Source organism: Solanum verrucosum, unplaced genomic scaffold (assembly GCF_900185275.1).
Source record: "Solanum verrucosum unplaced genomic scaffold, falcon-dt-bn FXZP01000208.1, whole genome shotgun sequence".
Lineage (NCBI taxonomy): Eukaryota > Viridiplantae > Streptophyta > Magnoliopsida > Solanales > Solanaceae > Solanum > Solanum verrucosum.
In genome coordinates this window covers 1,524,431-1,538,405 of record NW_026020329.1, presented here as the reverse complement: position 1 = coordinate 1,538,405, position 13,975 = coordinate 1,524,431, and the positions used below count along the sequence as shown (strand labels likewise).

The window sequence follows — 13,975 nt, the reverse complement described above, 5'->3', positions numbered from 1 at the left end:
TAGTGAGACTGCACATATTTATGAAAAGAACCGCCAGATTTAGAGACCAATTTCAAAAATTAATTTTCGTCAATCAGGATTTTGCTTTGTTTATCGGATACTTCTGCGAGTGTGATTTCTGAAAAAGCAAATAGATTACAATTTTGACATTGGACTTGATGGTGCGATAAATTGAAAATTAACCACAACGTAAGTATAATTTATAGATATTAAAAGTTGGTAACATAAATATTGTTACTACAAATTATGAAAAATTATAATGGAACCAAATTATGGAAAGAAAGTTTCTGTCTGTGTATGAAAGGTTTCCTAGTAAGGTTAGACTTAGGTATGGGCCGTATGGCGGTGGTAAAATTCTTAAACTTTGCTATAATTTTTTTTTTTTTTATGAGAACAACTATGCACACACGTAGACCATGGGGGTATTAAAATATGAAATTCTAACAAATCCAAATACATATTTTTTTTTTCTCTTATATAGAAGAGACAGTTTCCAAACATTTCAACATGGCTGCTTGTTTGCCATTAAATTTGAAAATAAGGGCATTTTGGTCATTCCATTCTAGCAAGCTGATATGCATTCAGATAGTGTCTTACATTTTGCTGTTGGATAAACACGTAGTGGCTCTTCTTCTATGTCTCTATCTCTTTTTCTCTGCTTGCTTAATAAATAAATAAAAAACCAGGCAAGCACAAACTGCAACTCTTCTTCTTTGATTATCTTTTTTATTGTTTGGTTTTATTTTTAGGTTTATTGCTTAATTATCTGCATATTCGAGGGCACAACCAGATTTTATGAGTTGTCACCCACCCCTTCTCAGACGTCATCACATGTATTGGATATCATCTTCCTTTAGTTGGCTAAGAATTCAAGAGCCCTTCAAGTTAATCTCAGGTTTTACCTTCTAAATGCAAGTATTTTTAATTTATACTATGTTACAAGACAATTTTTTGTTAAAGATTTCTCTTTTATTAAATTAGATGAGTTTGTTCGAAAAGATAATGGGTGTTAAAGTTATCTGTTGATTTATTATAGGACATGTAGGGTAGATGTTAAAGTGTGAGCTTGTTGTGTTGATCGAAAAAAATCTGAAATTAGGAATTTTGGGTTTTGAAACACTGTTTCGAGAAAAGTTATTATTGGAATTAGTTAACTGATGAGGTAGTTAGATAGTTGTGTTAGTTAGATGATTAAATTCTGTTAGGATCTGTAACTAACAAAATGATGAGCTAGATATAATTGTATAGGAACTCTAGTATAAATACTAAGCTTGCATTGATTCACAATTTTTACATTGAATGAAACAATTTGATTTCCTTTCTCTTCTCTGAGTTACTTGAAAGATTTCTGCCATTGATGTGGCTCAGATTACGAAATTAACATGGTATCAGAGCAATCGTAACTGGGATCGTATTTCATCTTTGATCAGTTGATCGTATTCTTTAACAATGCCGGAGTCATGATCAGAAACAGTCGTCACTGATCAGCAATTTCAATCAGTCGCTGAGAAAATCACAAATACACATCCGTTGTATGTTCATCCCTCCGATACCCCTGGATCGGTGCTTATTCCGACGAAATTGATGGGATCGGAAAACTATGGTTTAAGGAGACGCTCCATGACAATTGCGTTGCAAGCTAAACGAAAATTAGGTTTTGTTACAGGCACTTGCCAGAAGGATCAATTCAGTGATGAATTGCATGAAGATTGGGAAACCTGCAATGCAATCGTATTATCATGGATCATGAACACCGTCTCTCCTTCTCTCCTCAGTGGAATTGTGTATTCATCTAATTCTCATCTCGTCTGGGAAGACCTCAAAGAGCGATTTGACAAAGTGAACAGAGTTTGGATTTTTCAATTGCACAGGGAAATTGCTACACTATCGCAGGGAACTGATTCTATTGTTGTATATTTCACCAAATTGAGGGAGCTCTGGGCTGAGTACGATGCCTTAGTTCCTACACCTGGATGTGATTGTGTAAAATCGAGGGAATACATAGAGCATTTGCAGAGGCAAAGGTTACTCCAATTTCTTAGCGGTTTGAATGAATCGTATGAACAGGTACGTCGTCAATTGTTGTTGAAAACCATAGAGCCTTCCTTAAACCAAGCTTATGCCATGCTTAGTGAAGATGAGAGTCAGAGATCTAGTCCATTCCCAGCGTTACCAGGTAAGGGAGAACCACTGGCTATGCAGTTCAATAGAAATCCTGCCTATAAAGGAAAAAAACCATTTATCAGATGTGATTATTATGGTAAAGGTGGCCATGTTCAAGGCGATTGTTATTGGTTGGTAGGGCGTCCTGGTCAGTCTGATGACTCAAAGAAGAGCTTCACTGATGAAGTTAGGAAGAAGCAATATCCTCCAAATGTTGATAAAAAACCTTACCCCCAACAATTTGATAAGAAGCCATTTAATCCGCGTTTTGATAAGCAACGTAATTTCTCAGCTAACAATGTTACGAATGATCATCGAAGATCTGAAGTTGATGAATATACAGGGTCTAGTAAAGGTGCATCTGTAGATGACCAATACAAGTATCTCCAGCAATCATATGGGAGGAATGGACCTAAGTTCTCTGATGAGCAGTACAGACAGATGCAAGAGCTCTTGAATGAGAGAAATGATCATTTTTCTGATCATCACATCAACTTAGCAGGTACTGTTACTTCTTTGCTAACTGAATTTGGATCTCCAACTTGGATCATAGATTCCGGAGCTACTCATCATATAGCATCTTCAATCCATATGTTGCAAGATGTAGTTGAACTTTCCCGATCTAGTAATGAGCCGGTTCATATGCCAAATAGAGGGATTGCTGATATAACTCACATAGGTTCTGCAGATGTTTTAGCAGATTTGAGAGTGGATAATGTATTACATGTACCAAATTTCAAGTATAACTTGATTTCAGTCTCCAAATTAACCAAGAGCCTTTCCTGCTTTGTCACATTCTTTCCTGATTTTTGCATTTTTCAGGATCTTTACAATGGCAGGGTGAGGGGGATTGGTAAAGAAGTGGGAGGTCTTTACATTGTCAAGCAAATTTTCAAGGATACATGTTTCATTAATGGTGCACTAAGACCATCATTGTCAGCAGACCAGTCAAGAGCTACTGAGTTGTGGCATCAAAGACTAGGTCATCCTTCTTTACATGCTATGCACAAGCTTGGTTTAGTTCACCAGAATTCCTCAGATATTATTGCAACTGCAGATTGTCCTATTTGCACTACAAGAAAAACAGCCTCTAAGGAAGGGAAATATGGTCCCTGAAAGTTCAAATCTAGTCCCAAATAGTCTATTGAGACGGGAAAAGGCTGGTCGCGACCCGTCCTAAAATGCTTCTTCGCTATAGGTCAATTGGGACGAGTCCCTTTTGCTAGTCGCTAAATGAGTTTAGAGACGGAATCAAAGTTGGTCCCAAAATACTTTTGAAGACTGTATATCTCATCCCAAATAGAGGATTTTCTTCTTTGAAAGCTAGTCATTTCTGGTCGTTAAATCCCTTTAGGGACTAGCAACGAACTAGTCCTAGATTACTCTTTAGGGACGAGCAACTACCTCGTCCTAGAGTACTTTTTTTTGATGAGCAACTACATCGTCTTAGATTGTTTTTTCGCAACTAGCAACACCTCGTCCTAGATGAACCTTTAGGGACAAGAAGTTGTCTAATCCTAGATGAAACATTTAGAGACAAGAAACTATCTCGTCTTAGATGAACTTTTAGAGACGAGCAACATTTTTGGTCTCTAACTGAGCATCAGTGCTTCTGGATCTTCATTTCACAAAAATAATATAAATTTTATCAATAAATAAAAGATTTCCATGGTAAATCTCCATACAAAAGGCAGATATAAATATAAAAATAGTTAAACATCCCATGGTGTTTCACTATTTGTTTAACAAAAAAAAGCTTAGCAAATTAACAATATCCCGAGCTAAACTATGATTTCAAGTTTTGCGTAACTTTACTAGAAAAATAATAATGGTCTTGTGCATCTTCTAAACTTGCATCTTGACTTGTAGCTTCAATCTTCACAAAAGTACACCAAAATTCACCAAGGGTTTATCCAAAAATATTAACAAGCTGCAAGAACATAAGAAAAATTCAGTAAGAAAACTTTAATAGTGTATCCCAAGTCTAAAATGTCTATAGATTGCATTCATAATAAATGGATTAAATCCCAGAGAACTGTAGACTGCATGAAATTCCAGAAAACTTAGGCTACATTCATTACGTAAAGCTCTGCAGAAAATAAAAGAAGTTAAATCTCATGCCTAAATTCACTGTAGGCTACATTCACTATGTCTACAGATTGCATTCATAATAAATGGATTAAATCCCAGAGAACTGTAGACTGCATGAAATTCCAGAAAAATGTAGGCTACTTTCACTATGCAAAGTTCTGCAAAAAATAAAAGAAGTTCGCACACAGTTGTACAAAAGTAAAAAAACAGAGGAAAAAGATGTGTGTATGCTATTGTATTGTATAAAATGGAAACTACACAGATAAAGAAGGTAGTAATCTTTTAAACAATTCTAATGCCGGCGAAGACGCCGCTGCCACCGCCTCCCGTCGTTCCCCTTATTTATTCCTTACGTATTTTCTGATTCTTTGCTTAAAAATTTCAGCAAAGACAGGCTCAATCCTTATTCATTAGTAAAATGGAAAATAGACACACTATTGTTCTCATGTAGACATCTCAGAACCGAGCAACTCGCACTTTCATGGATTACGAGTCAATAAGTCAAGCAACGGATAGAATTTGTGATTTGTATGAGAGGAATCTCAAGGAATTGAATCCAGCCATCAAAGAAATAATTTACAACATCTCAGATCTTTACAATTTCATAGATTGCCTTACTGATATGAGTGCATTAGTGTATGATCACTCAATCCAAGCTTACCTCTCCTATGAACGCAGTGGATAAAATAGAAAACACTGCAACACCTGAAAAACTGGCATCGCAGAGATAATATATCTTAAACACTAGTTTCTATATACCATTTTCACTTAATTTCCTGATAGCTTTAATGAAGAGAAGAGTTGTGGATTGGAAGATTTCTGTCCGGACTAAAAATCAATGTATAATACACTTCTTTTCCCTCAAATCCAAATCCTATCTGCAGAGCTATGAGTTTTAAACCCACTGTTGTCGGTACCGAACTTATACTGGCTTTGCAATTCAAATCATGGATGTATAACTATGCATAGTTAGTTCTGTAAATTGAGCACTTTAAACTTGCTAATGATTTTATCTCACAGCTACTTGTAGTGGATGTACAAGTTCATCTTTCCCTATTTTATCAACCAAATTAAATCAGCATCTTTACTAGAATATCGTAAACGAAACTGGTCATCATTCTACTGAAACATCAAATTTTCCACTACACAGGGAAACGTTTTAGTATTCTGTTCATCACAGATGCTCAGAAAGCAATACAGTTTTCCATTATCAATCCAACAAACAAATTTTTTTTTTTGATATGTATCATGAATCATAACACAAATATGTCAAACAGCCACCAGCTAAGAGAAGAGAATCACCAAGCGAAGTACCTCACAAGTGAATAATTCCTTTAAACATGATCAATAATCTTATTCTTGTAAGCATGACAATAATCTAATCTAAGCTACACAAATTATCAATCCAAGAGGCATATCAATAATAATAGAAAAGCTGATGGAAAACATGTCAATTATCAATCTATCGTCTTCCAGTTTCAAAAAGGATAATGGATATGCTATTTGTTCATTCCTCTCTTCATTAGTTTCGTAAGAGTTCAACCATACACTAACTACTTAAACAACTATCCGCAAATAGAGTTTGGTATATTGTTACTTACTTGATAAGCAAAAGAAGTCAGTGGTCATTCATTCAATTGATATGGGTGATGTCAAATGCGGGTTATGCGATTGTTGAGCAGCAATGAATTCTTTCATTTTTCTTATTTCTTTCATCTCAATCTTCTAAGGTAGACAAGCGATCATTCAAGGATTTGTTTTTCTCATTCAAAAATTTATTTTCCTCTTGAGTTGAACGTAGCTCAGACAGTAACTCAGTCTTTGAAAAAGTGCCACCTCTCATATCCTTTGCCTTTACTCCACCTCCAAAGCCAAATACATGACTACGAGTTTGAGGTCCACAACACTTTTCTACAATCTCTATGCTAGGTAGAGATGGCTCAGCTTTTAGTATTTCTTTGATTTGAGCCTGCAAAATATATACAAGTACATTTCAACAGATCCCTTAATAATTTGAAGTAATTTACATATTGAATTTACTAAACGCACATGTTTTTCAATTGCTTCTGGTTCAACAAGCATGTTATCTTTCTTACGAGTCTCAAAGAAAATATTTGCCAAATTTGGCGGATTGCCATCTTTTCCGCCCTTTACATCAAAGAGAAACATGTCAAAGAGCATTTCTTAAATATTTTCTTTAGGAAAGTAATTTTTCGATAATACCTGCTGATAAATAATCTCTCTAATAGGCTTGCTACCAGTATGATGATACATCTTTAACTTAGCTCGATTTTCTGCATTTCTATTGCTCCTCGCCTGTATTGTTATGAAAACTTTAATATATAAGAAAACTTACCAAGTTAAAAAAGAAGTTTAACATCTAAATATCACGTTGAGTTGCAAAATGGATTCTTCAAAAATATGGACTATTAGATCACTAGGCATACCTGAAAACTTTCAGAACAAAAATGTTCCTTAACTAACCACTCCCATTCCTTCTTTTCTACTCCCTTTGGAATATTCTTCAGAGCCTGAACTATTGGCTTATTTTTCACATAAGTAGCATGCAAGTATCCTCTCCATTTGTTCCATAACTCATTCATCCATCCAAATATATGGTCACGATGATCATTCAAGTCAACACTCTCAAATTTATCCTACGATAATTAAAAAGTGAGTTTAAATAAAAAAGGAGAGTGAACATTGTCGGTCAAATATACAAAAGTATGTATAAAATTGAGCAAGAAAAAGATGTGTAACAGTGATTAATGTTGGAAATCTAGGAAAAGTAAGTTGTAATACACATAGTAGGTATATGTATTCATGAATCAGTAAACTAAAACTTATTGCATATATGTTGTAATTAACACTGGATGGCAGTTAAGGTGTGAGTGACTGAGATTTCAGTTCTCGCTTTTAGATATCCATGCTCTTCTTTTTAAATTTCCTAAGGTTTTTGTCTATTTAGATGTCACGAATTCCTTCGGTAAAGACCATTCTAATGGTCTCTATTTTCATTAACATAGAGCACAAAAAAATTGAATATAAAGACAATGATAATGTAATTCAAAATTGTTACCGTAACAGCTGCCCACATGTGATCGAACTTCTGTTGCTTAATGTCACTCCACGATGATACTCCCAGCGGACACATATTGCAGTCACGAATAATTTTTCCCAAGTGCCTCGAAAATAGATTGCTATTTGTTCCAACCGTTCGATTATTGTAAAATGTTACTTTCAGCTTCGTTCCAGCTTCAAGTGATGCAACTTCTTTACACTTGTTGCTCCCTCGAACTCTTTTTACCTTTCTAGGATTAGATGATCCTACAGTAGTATAATTTAGTAGAACTGTAGCAATAAAACTTAATCTTACATATTGATAGCGCATGGATTCGTAAATCTTCTTACCTGTTTCAGTTGTTTGGGAGGGCTGCATAACTTGATCAGTAGAACCAGGGGATTTGGTTTGTGTGTTCTCTTTCTCAAGGACCAGGGTATTCTTATCGATTAATGGCAATCCTCGACTAGATTTCAGATTATTTTCACAAACTCCTACAGATGAGCAGAAAGATCAAGGTGTTTATTTTCTGTTATATATGGAATAAAAAAACAACAGATTTTTAAAAACCCTACTTGTTTCAACTTCTTTGGTACATTGCTTTACTTGATTAGTAAATGAACGAAAGGGAGTAGAAACTTGACTAGAAGACATGGTGGAGTTTGTATGTCCTGTTCCTCGTCCCTTACCAATAGCACCTGCATAAAACAAATCACTACTATTTGAATACAATTTCACTATGACTATTTGACAAAGTATTGTATTGACATTACAAGGAAAATTGATAAAATTAGCAAAAGGACACAAGTCATGAAAAAACATACTTGTTTCAAGATCATGGATGTATTGCTTAGCTTGCTTGGCAGATGGATGAAATGAAGTATTAACTTGCATATACTCTTTCTCAAGAGACATGGACTTCTCATTTATCGCTCCCTTTTCATGACTAGAAGACATTGGGACGTTGGTAAGTTGTTGTTGGCATCCCTTCTCAATAGCACCTGGAGAAAAGTAACACTCATCGATAAATTGATATAAGATAATATATTGACGAGAGGATATGTATATACTGTAAAGAGAGATAAGAAAGATATATAAGCAATTAAGAACTCAACATATATTCAGAAGCTTACTTGTTTCAACTTCTTGGATGTATTGCTTAACAAGATCACTAGATTGAAAAACTAAACTCTTAGCTGGAAATTTTCCTTTTGATGTCAAAGATTTAAGCCCTCGTCCTCTTCCTCTTCCAATTGCCCCAGGCGCAACAAATGAGTATTTGATAGTACTCTTCATAATTGATCCATCCTCATTTTCAGTTTTCATATTAAACCTGCAAAAATTGCCAAAAGTAGAAAAAGTATAAGAAAACTTTTTATCTAGCAAACTGAAGAACATAATCTAATTAGTCTTTCAGATAGTTACCAGTGAACTAAAGAATAGAATCAAAGTAATCAAGAATAGAACTTTTTAACAGTAAGTTATTATCAAGAATCAAAAGGAGAAAGCAATCTTGTGACCCCCTCCTCCCAAACAAGAATCATGTGCGACAATATAGTAATAAAAGAAATCATCTCAGTCAGTTCATAAAAGATACTTAACCTCATTGATCTGTTGTTTTTTGTTTCTTTTGTGAAGGACTTTCTAAGTCAACTACGACATCTTCATCATCCATTTGTTTCCCCATCTCATAGGAATCACGAGGTTGAGTCTTCCTCACTACATGCCAACCTTTGTTGGAATTATCACTAGCATAAAACACTTGAGATGCTTGGTTCGCTAAAACAAAGGGCTCATTTGTTTTCAAAAATCTACTCGGATTCACACTCACGAAGTCATACTCATCTCTTTTAATTCCTTTTATTTTGTCATACACATCAAACCAGTTACAACGGAACAAAATCACTCTTCTATCCGAGATAAATTGCAATTCAATTACATCTGTTAAAATTCCATAGTAATCAACATTCTCACTATTTTTATCATTCTCGCCAACTACAACAACACCACAATTTTGAGTCCTTAACATTTGATCATGATCTTCTACATGAAATTTGTATCCATTAACAATGTAGCCATTAGAATGTGTTGAATATTTAGTAGGACCACGTGAAAGTGAGAGAAGATCTTCCATGAGCCGACTATTATCTGTTTTATGCAATTGTGCAACCTAGAAACAAGATAACATTGAATAGTTTAGAACGATAAGTAAAATTTTAAAATATTGAATCTATTGTTTATATATTTCTCACCCTATCTTTAAACCATTCAATAAATTCTCGGTCCCATTCTGCATCTGACAAGTTTTGAGCATTAACTATATGATTTTGTGCAAACTCTCTACAAAATTGAGGTTAAACATAAATTTCGTGTAGAGACGATATCACCTTAAAGGAAATAAGAAATATAAGACGATATAAACGAACTGTCCATACTCAAGATATGGTATGACTTCATCACAATTCTTCAGAATGTATATATGTGCTTGTTCCAACTCATTAGCTTCAAGCTCACATGGAACTTTAGCTCCCAAAATTTTTCCAGGTGGACAAAATATAGATAAACCCCCATTTGATGTTTTTATGCCCCCATCATAATTTCTTTCAGGCCGATTGAATTTTGTGTCAATTCTATGCAGATACCTTGAACATAAGGTCATGCATTCATTTGCAATGTAGCCCTCTGCAATAGAACCTTCTGGACATGCCCTATTACCAATGAGAGATTTAAAAAAAAATAACCATCACTCAATAGGATACATCCACCGATAATGAATAGGTCCAGCAATCTCAGCTTCACCAGCTAAATGAATAGGCAAGTGCACCATGACATCAAAAAAAGAAGGAGGGAAGACCTTTTCTAACTTGCAAAGTATTATGGGAATTTGTGCTTCAATATGTTTCAAGTCATTAATCCTCAACTCTTTTGCTCCAAGAACACAAAAAAAAATAGATAACTCAATAAGAGGTTCACACACTTCTTTGGGCAACATACCACGAAATGCAAGAGGGAGTATATGTTGCAAAAGAACATGACAATCATGACTTTTTAATCCAGATATCTTGTGATCTTTCAAGTTTACACATTGAGAAATATTAGATGAAAACCCATCAGGGACCTTTAAATTCTTCAAGAAAAGACATAACTTGTGCTTATCTTCAGGCGACAATGTGTAGCACGCAGTTGGAACTTCAACTTTCTCCCCTCTTGGATAGGGTGCAATTCTGGCCTAATGTTCATTTCCTTCAAGTCTAACCGAGTCTTAATTGTGTCCTTTGTCTTTCCTTTGACATTCATGATTGTCCCCATAATATTATCACATATATTTTTCTCAATATGCATGACATCCAAATTATGTCGCAACAAGAGAGATTTCCAATATGGAAGTTCAAAAAAGATACTTTTCTTGTTCCAATTATCCTTTCTCTTTTCATGTGATATCTTCCTCTTTTTCTTAGGATCCTTTGTTAATGGTTGCCCTTCAAGATCTTGCACTTGATTAAGTATATCAATTCCAGAACATGTTTTCGGTGGAAGCCTTTTCTCTATTGTATTGTCAAATAACTTTTTGTCATTCCTCCATCTGTGATCTTTGGGAAGGTAACGTCGATGACCCATAAAACATTGTTTCTTACAATTAGTCAATCGAATTGAGGAAGTGTTTTTATTACAAGATGGACATGCCAATTTTCCTTTTGTACTCCATCCTGATAAATTTCCATATGCTGGAAAGTCATTGATAGTCCATAACAAAGAAGCATGCAACTTAAAATTTTGTTTAGTTGATGCATCAAAGGTCTCAATACCAACTTCCCACAACTCCTTCAATTCCTCTATTAGAGGTTGAAGATATGTATCAATTGCATCTCCAGGACCATTTGGACCAGGAATAAGCATTGACAAGATAAAATTTTCCTGTTTCATACACAACCAAGGTGGTAAATTATAAGGAATAAGAACCACAGGCCAAATGCTATGTGAGCTTTTTGAATTGCGAAATGGCTGAAATCCATCACTAGCAAGTCCAAGTCGAACATTACGAGGCTCAATTGCAAAAGAAGGATGAAGTTCATCGAATGACTTCCATGCCATTGAATCAGCTGGGTGCCTCATTATTCCATCATTAATTCTTTCATCCTTATGCCATGTCATTAGAGAAGATGTCTTTGTAGACATAAACAACCTTTGAAGCCTAGCCTTTAATGGAAAATAACGCAAACTCTTTGAGGCTATCTTTTTACCCTTTTTATTCCTTGTTTCCCTAGTATGTTTATTCATTTTCCATCTGGATGCACCACAAATTTTGCAAGAATCAAGTAAGCTATCATCCTTCCAATATAACATGCAATCATTAGTACAAGCATCAATTTTGTTGTAAGAAAGCCCAAGATCTCGAATAATCTTCTTTGCCTCATAATATGAATTTGGCAAATCAGCCCCATTAGGCAGTAACTCCTCTTTTAACATTTTTAATAACATGGTAAATGACTCATTACTCCAACGACCCATACTTTTGATGTGAAGCAATTTAATCAAAGATGAAAGCTTTGAAGCCTTTGAATTTTGGTATAGTGGTTGCTCCAAATCCTTCAATAGGTTGTAAAATCTTTTAGCTTCAACATTTGGCTCCTCCTCAACTACATCTTCATAACCAGCGTGGGTAGCTGCTTCATCAACATTAGGAAATAAATCTTTCAACAATTCATGTACTTCATCTTCACTCTCATAACCTTCTACTTCATCATCATTTTCATCGTCAGAGTTTGACACTAGCTCACCTAAATGTTCTCCATGGTGATACCAAAAAGTATAATTTTGAATTATTCCATATACTTTCAAATGTGTATCAATCGTCTCACGAGTTCCTAATGTTGTATTACAACATTTGTAACATGGACATCGTATTTCAGCCTCTTTTCCTGATCTCTGAAAAGCATAATCCAAAAACTTTTGCACACCATCTAAATAGGCTTGGTCGACCCGATTATCAAGTGAAAGTTGCATCCATTGCTTACAAGGTGCCATAACCTTGGAGAATACATTAAAAAGATTAAGATTTAAATATGAATAATAAGAAAAAGCGTAATATGCGTACAACATGTGATTCTATACATAGTACATTAAGGAATTAGTGGGAGGTAACTATGCATTTGGATCAGTTTTAATAAATTCAACCACTTTTCAGCTTGCTCTATTAGCTTTAATAGGTAAACAATAGTTCACTTTTAATTTAGAAAACAATAGTTCAGTGATCTGTTTCTTTAGGAAAAGTCATTTCTCAGTTTTTCAAGTTAACTATTGTTTCAGAAAACAGTAGTTCAGTGATCTGTTTCTTTAGGAAAAGTCATTTCTCAGTTTTCCAAGTGAACTATTGTTTCAGAAAACAGTAGTTCAGTGATCTGTTTCTTTAGGAAAAGTCATTTCTCAGTTTTCCAAGTGAACTATTGTTTCAGAATGAAACAAAACTATCATTTTTCATTTTTCAGTAGTAACATACAACAATCAGCTTTCTCACTTGCTCTATTAGGCTTAAAAGCTTAACAACCATTCACTTGTAATTCATAATGAATTTCTCAACATGAACACAACTCTCTCGATATTGATATTGTTTTAGCTCGTCTAGTTGTTAGTGCCTCTTTTCAAATTTAGTTCATTGTTCTAAACCGTTAGGAACACTTAGTTCTTTAAGGATAGATCCCCTTCATTTTTGGGATCATAACACACTATAAAACTTAATCTTTTTTACAAATAATGATCAGCAGCTAGTGTGAGCGAACAAAAGCAACTTAAACAAGAGGAGTTATAACTCGAACAAAACAAATAACAAATCAGCTTTATAGAAAAAAACAAATTAACTGGCAGAAGTGGGGTAATACCTGAGATTCGAGTGAATATAAGATAAAGATTGAGTTGAGATCGGTGCTTGGCAGACCTGTACTTTCTTTGTTCTGAAAAAAAAAACACAAATGAAACACTGAAATGAAGCTGTTGCGTCTGCTTCTAGGCAGACCTGTACTTTCTCTATTTTGAGAAAACAAAGATTTTCAGTTGAGAGCTACTCTTAGATTTAGAGAAGAAAAAAACAACTCGCAAAAGATGATAAATAACTCAAATACAAGTATACAGAAATAAGAGAACCAGTTAGAAAAAAAATGGATTAATGTTTTAAAAAAAATGTTAGAATGTCTCTTCTTGAAAGATATATATCAAGTTTTTCAAGTTACAGACCCAAACGAAACCATCACATTTCCAACGTTCTATGTGCATCACCATATGAAGTCATTTGCATCAGTTCTATTTCATTTTACATCTTTTATTAGTTTCAGAATCAAACAAAACTATCATTTTTTTCTCTTTTCCAGTAGTAACATACAACAATCAGCCTTCTCACTTGCTCTGTTAGGCTTAAAAGCTTAACAACAATTCACTTGTAATTCATAATGAATTTCTCAACTTGAACACAACTCTCTCAATATTGATATTGTTTTAGTTCGTCTAATTGTTAGTCCCTCTTTTCAAATTTAGTTCATTGTTCTAAACCTTTAGGAGCACTTAGTTCTTTAAGGATAGATCCCCTTCATTTTTGAGATCATAACACACTATAAAACTGAATCTTTTTTACAAATAATGATCAGCAACTAGTGTGAGCAAACAAAAGGA

At 34.5% G+C, this 13,975-nt stretch overlaps 2 protein-coding genes across 2 annotated transcripts; one reads left to right on the top strand and one right to left on the bottom strand.

Annotated features, from left to right (window-relative positions):
- The first annotated feature begins 1,584 nt into the window (after positions 1-1,584).
- LOC125836047 (uncharacterized) lies at positions 1,585-3,279 on the top strand. The gene is made up of 2 exons (XM_049515136.1): positions 1,585-2,880; positions 2,986-3,279. Exons 1-2 carry the CDS (start codon positions 1,585-1,587, stop codon positions 3,277-3,279), a joined length of 1,590 nt encoding a protein of 529 aa, XP_049371093.1.
- Positions 3,280-5,971: 2,692 nt separating this feature from the next.
- Positions 5,972-8,272, bottom strand: LOC125836046 (uncharacterized). Its single transcript, XM_049515135.1, has 8 exons — positions 8,140-8,272; positions 7,891-8,013; positions 7,666-7,809; positions 7,334-7,581; positions 6,702-6,911; positions 6,478-6,570; positions 6,304-6,402; positions 5,972-6,223 (listed from the first exon to the last, which is right to left on the bottom strand). Exons 1-8 carry the CDS (start codon positions 8,270-8,272, stop codon positions 5,972-5,974), a joined length of 1,302 nt encoding a protein of 433 aa, XP_049371092.1.
- Between the last annotated feature and the right edge of the window lie 5,703 nt (positions 8,273-13,975).

Coding starts and splice junctions, on each gene's coding strand:
- LOC125836046 (XM_049515135.1), bottom strand. CDS start 8,272: ATGTCTTCTAGTCATGAAAAGGGAGCGATAAATGAGAAGTCCATGTCT. Junction 6,571..6,701: donor TTTGTTCTGAAAGTTTTCAG/GTATGCCTAGTG, acceptor ATAACAATACAG/GCGAGGAGCAATAGAAATGC. Junction 6,224..6,303: donor CAGAAGCAATTGAAAAACAT/GTGCGTTTAGTA, acceptor TATATTTTGCAG/GCTCAAATCAAAGAAATACT.
- LOC125836047 (XM_049515136.1), top strand. CDS start 1,585: ATGGGATCGGAAAACTATGGTTTAAGGAGACGCTCCATGACAATTGCG. Junction 2,881..2,985: donor CAGATTTGAGAGTGGATAAT/GTATTACATGTA, acceptor TGCATTTTTCAG/GATCTTTACAATGGCAGGGT.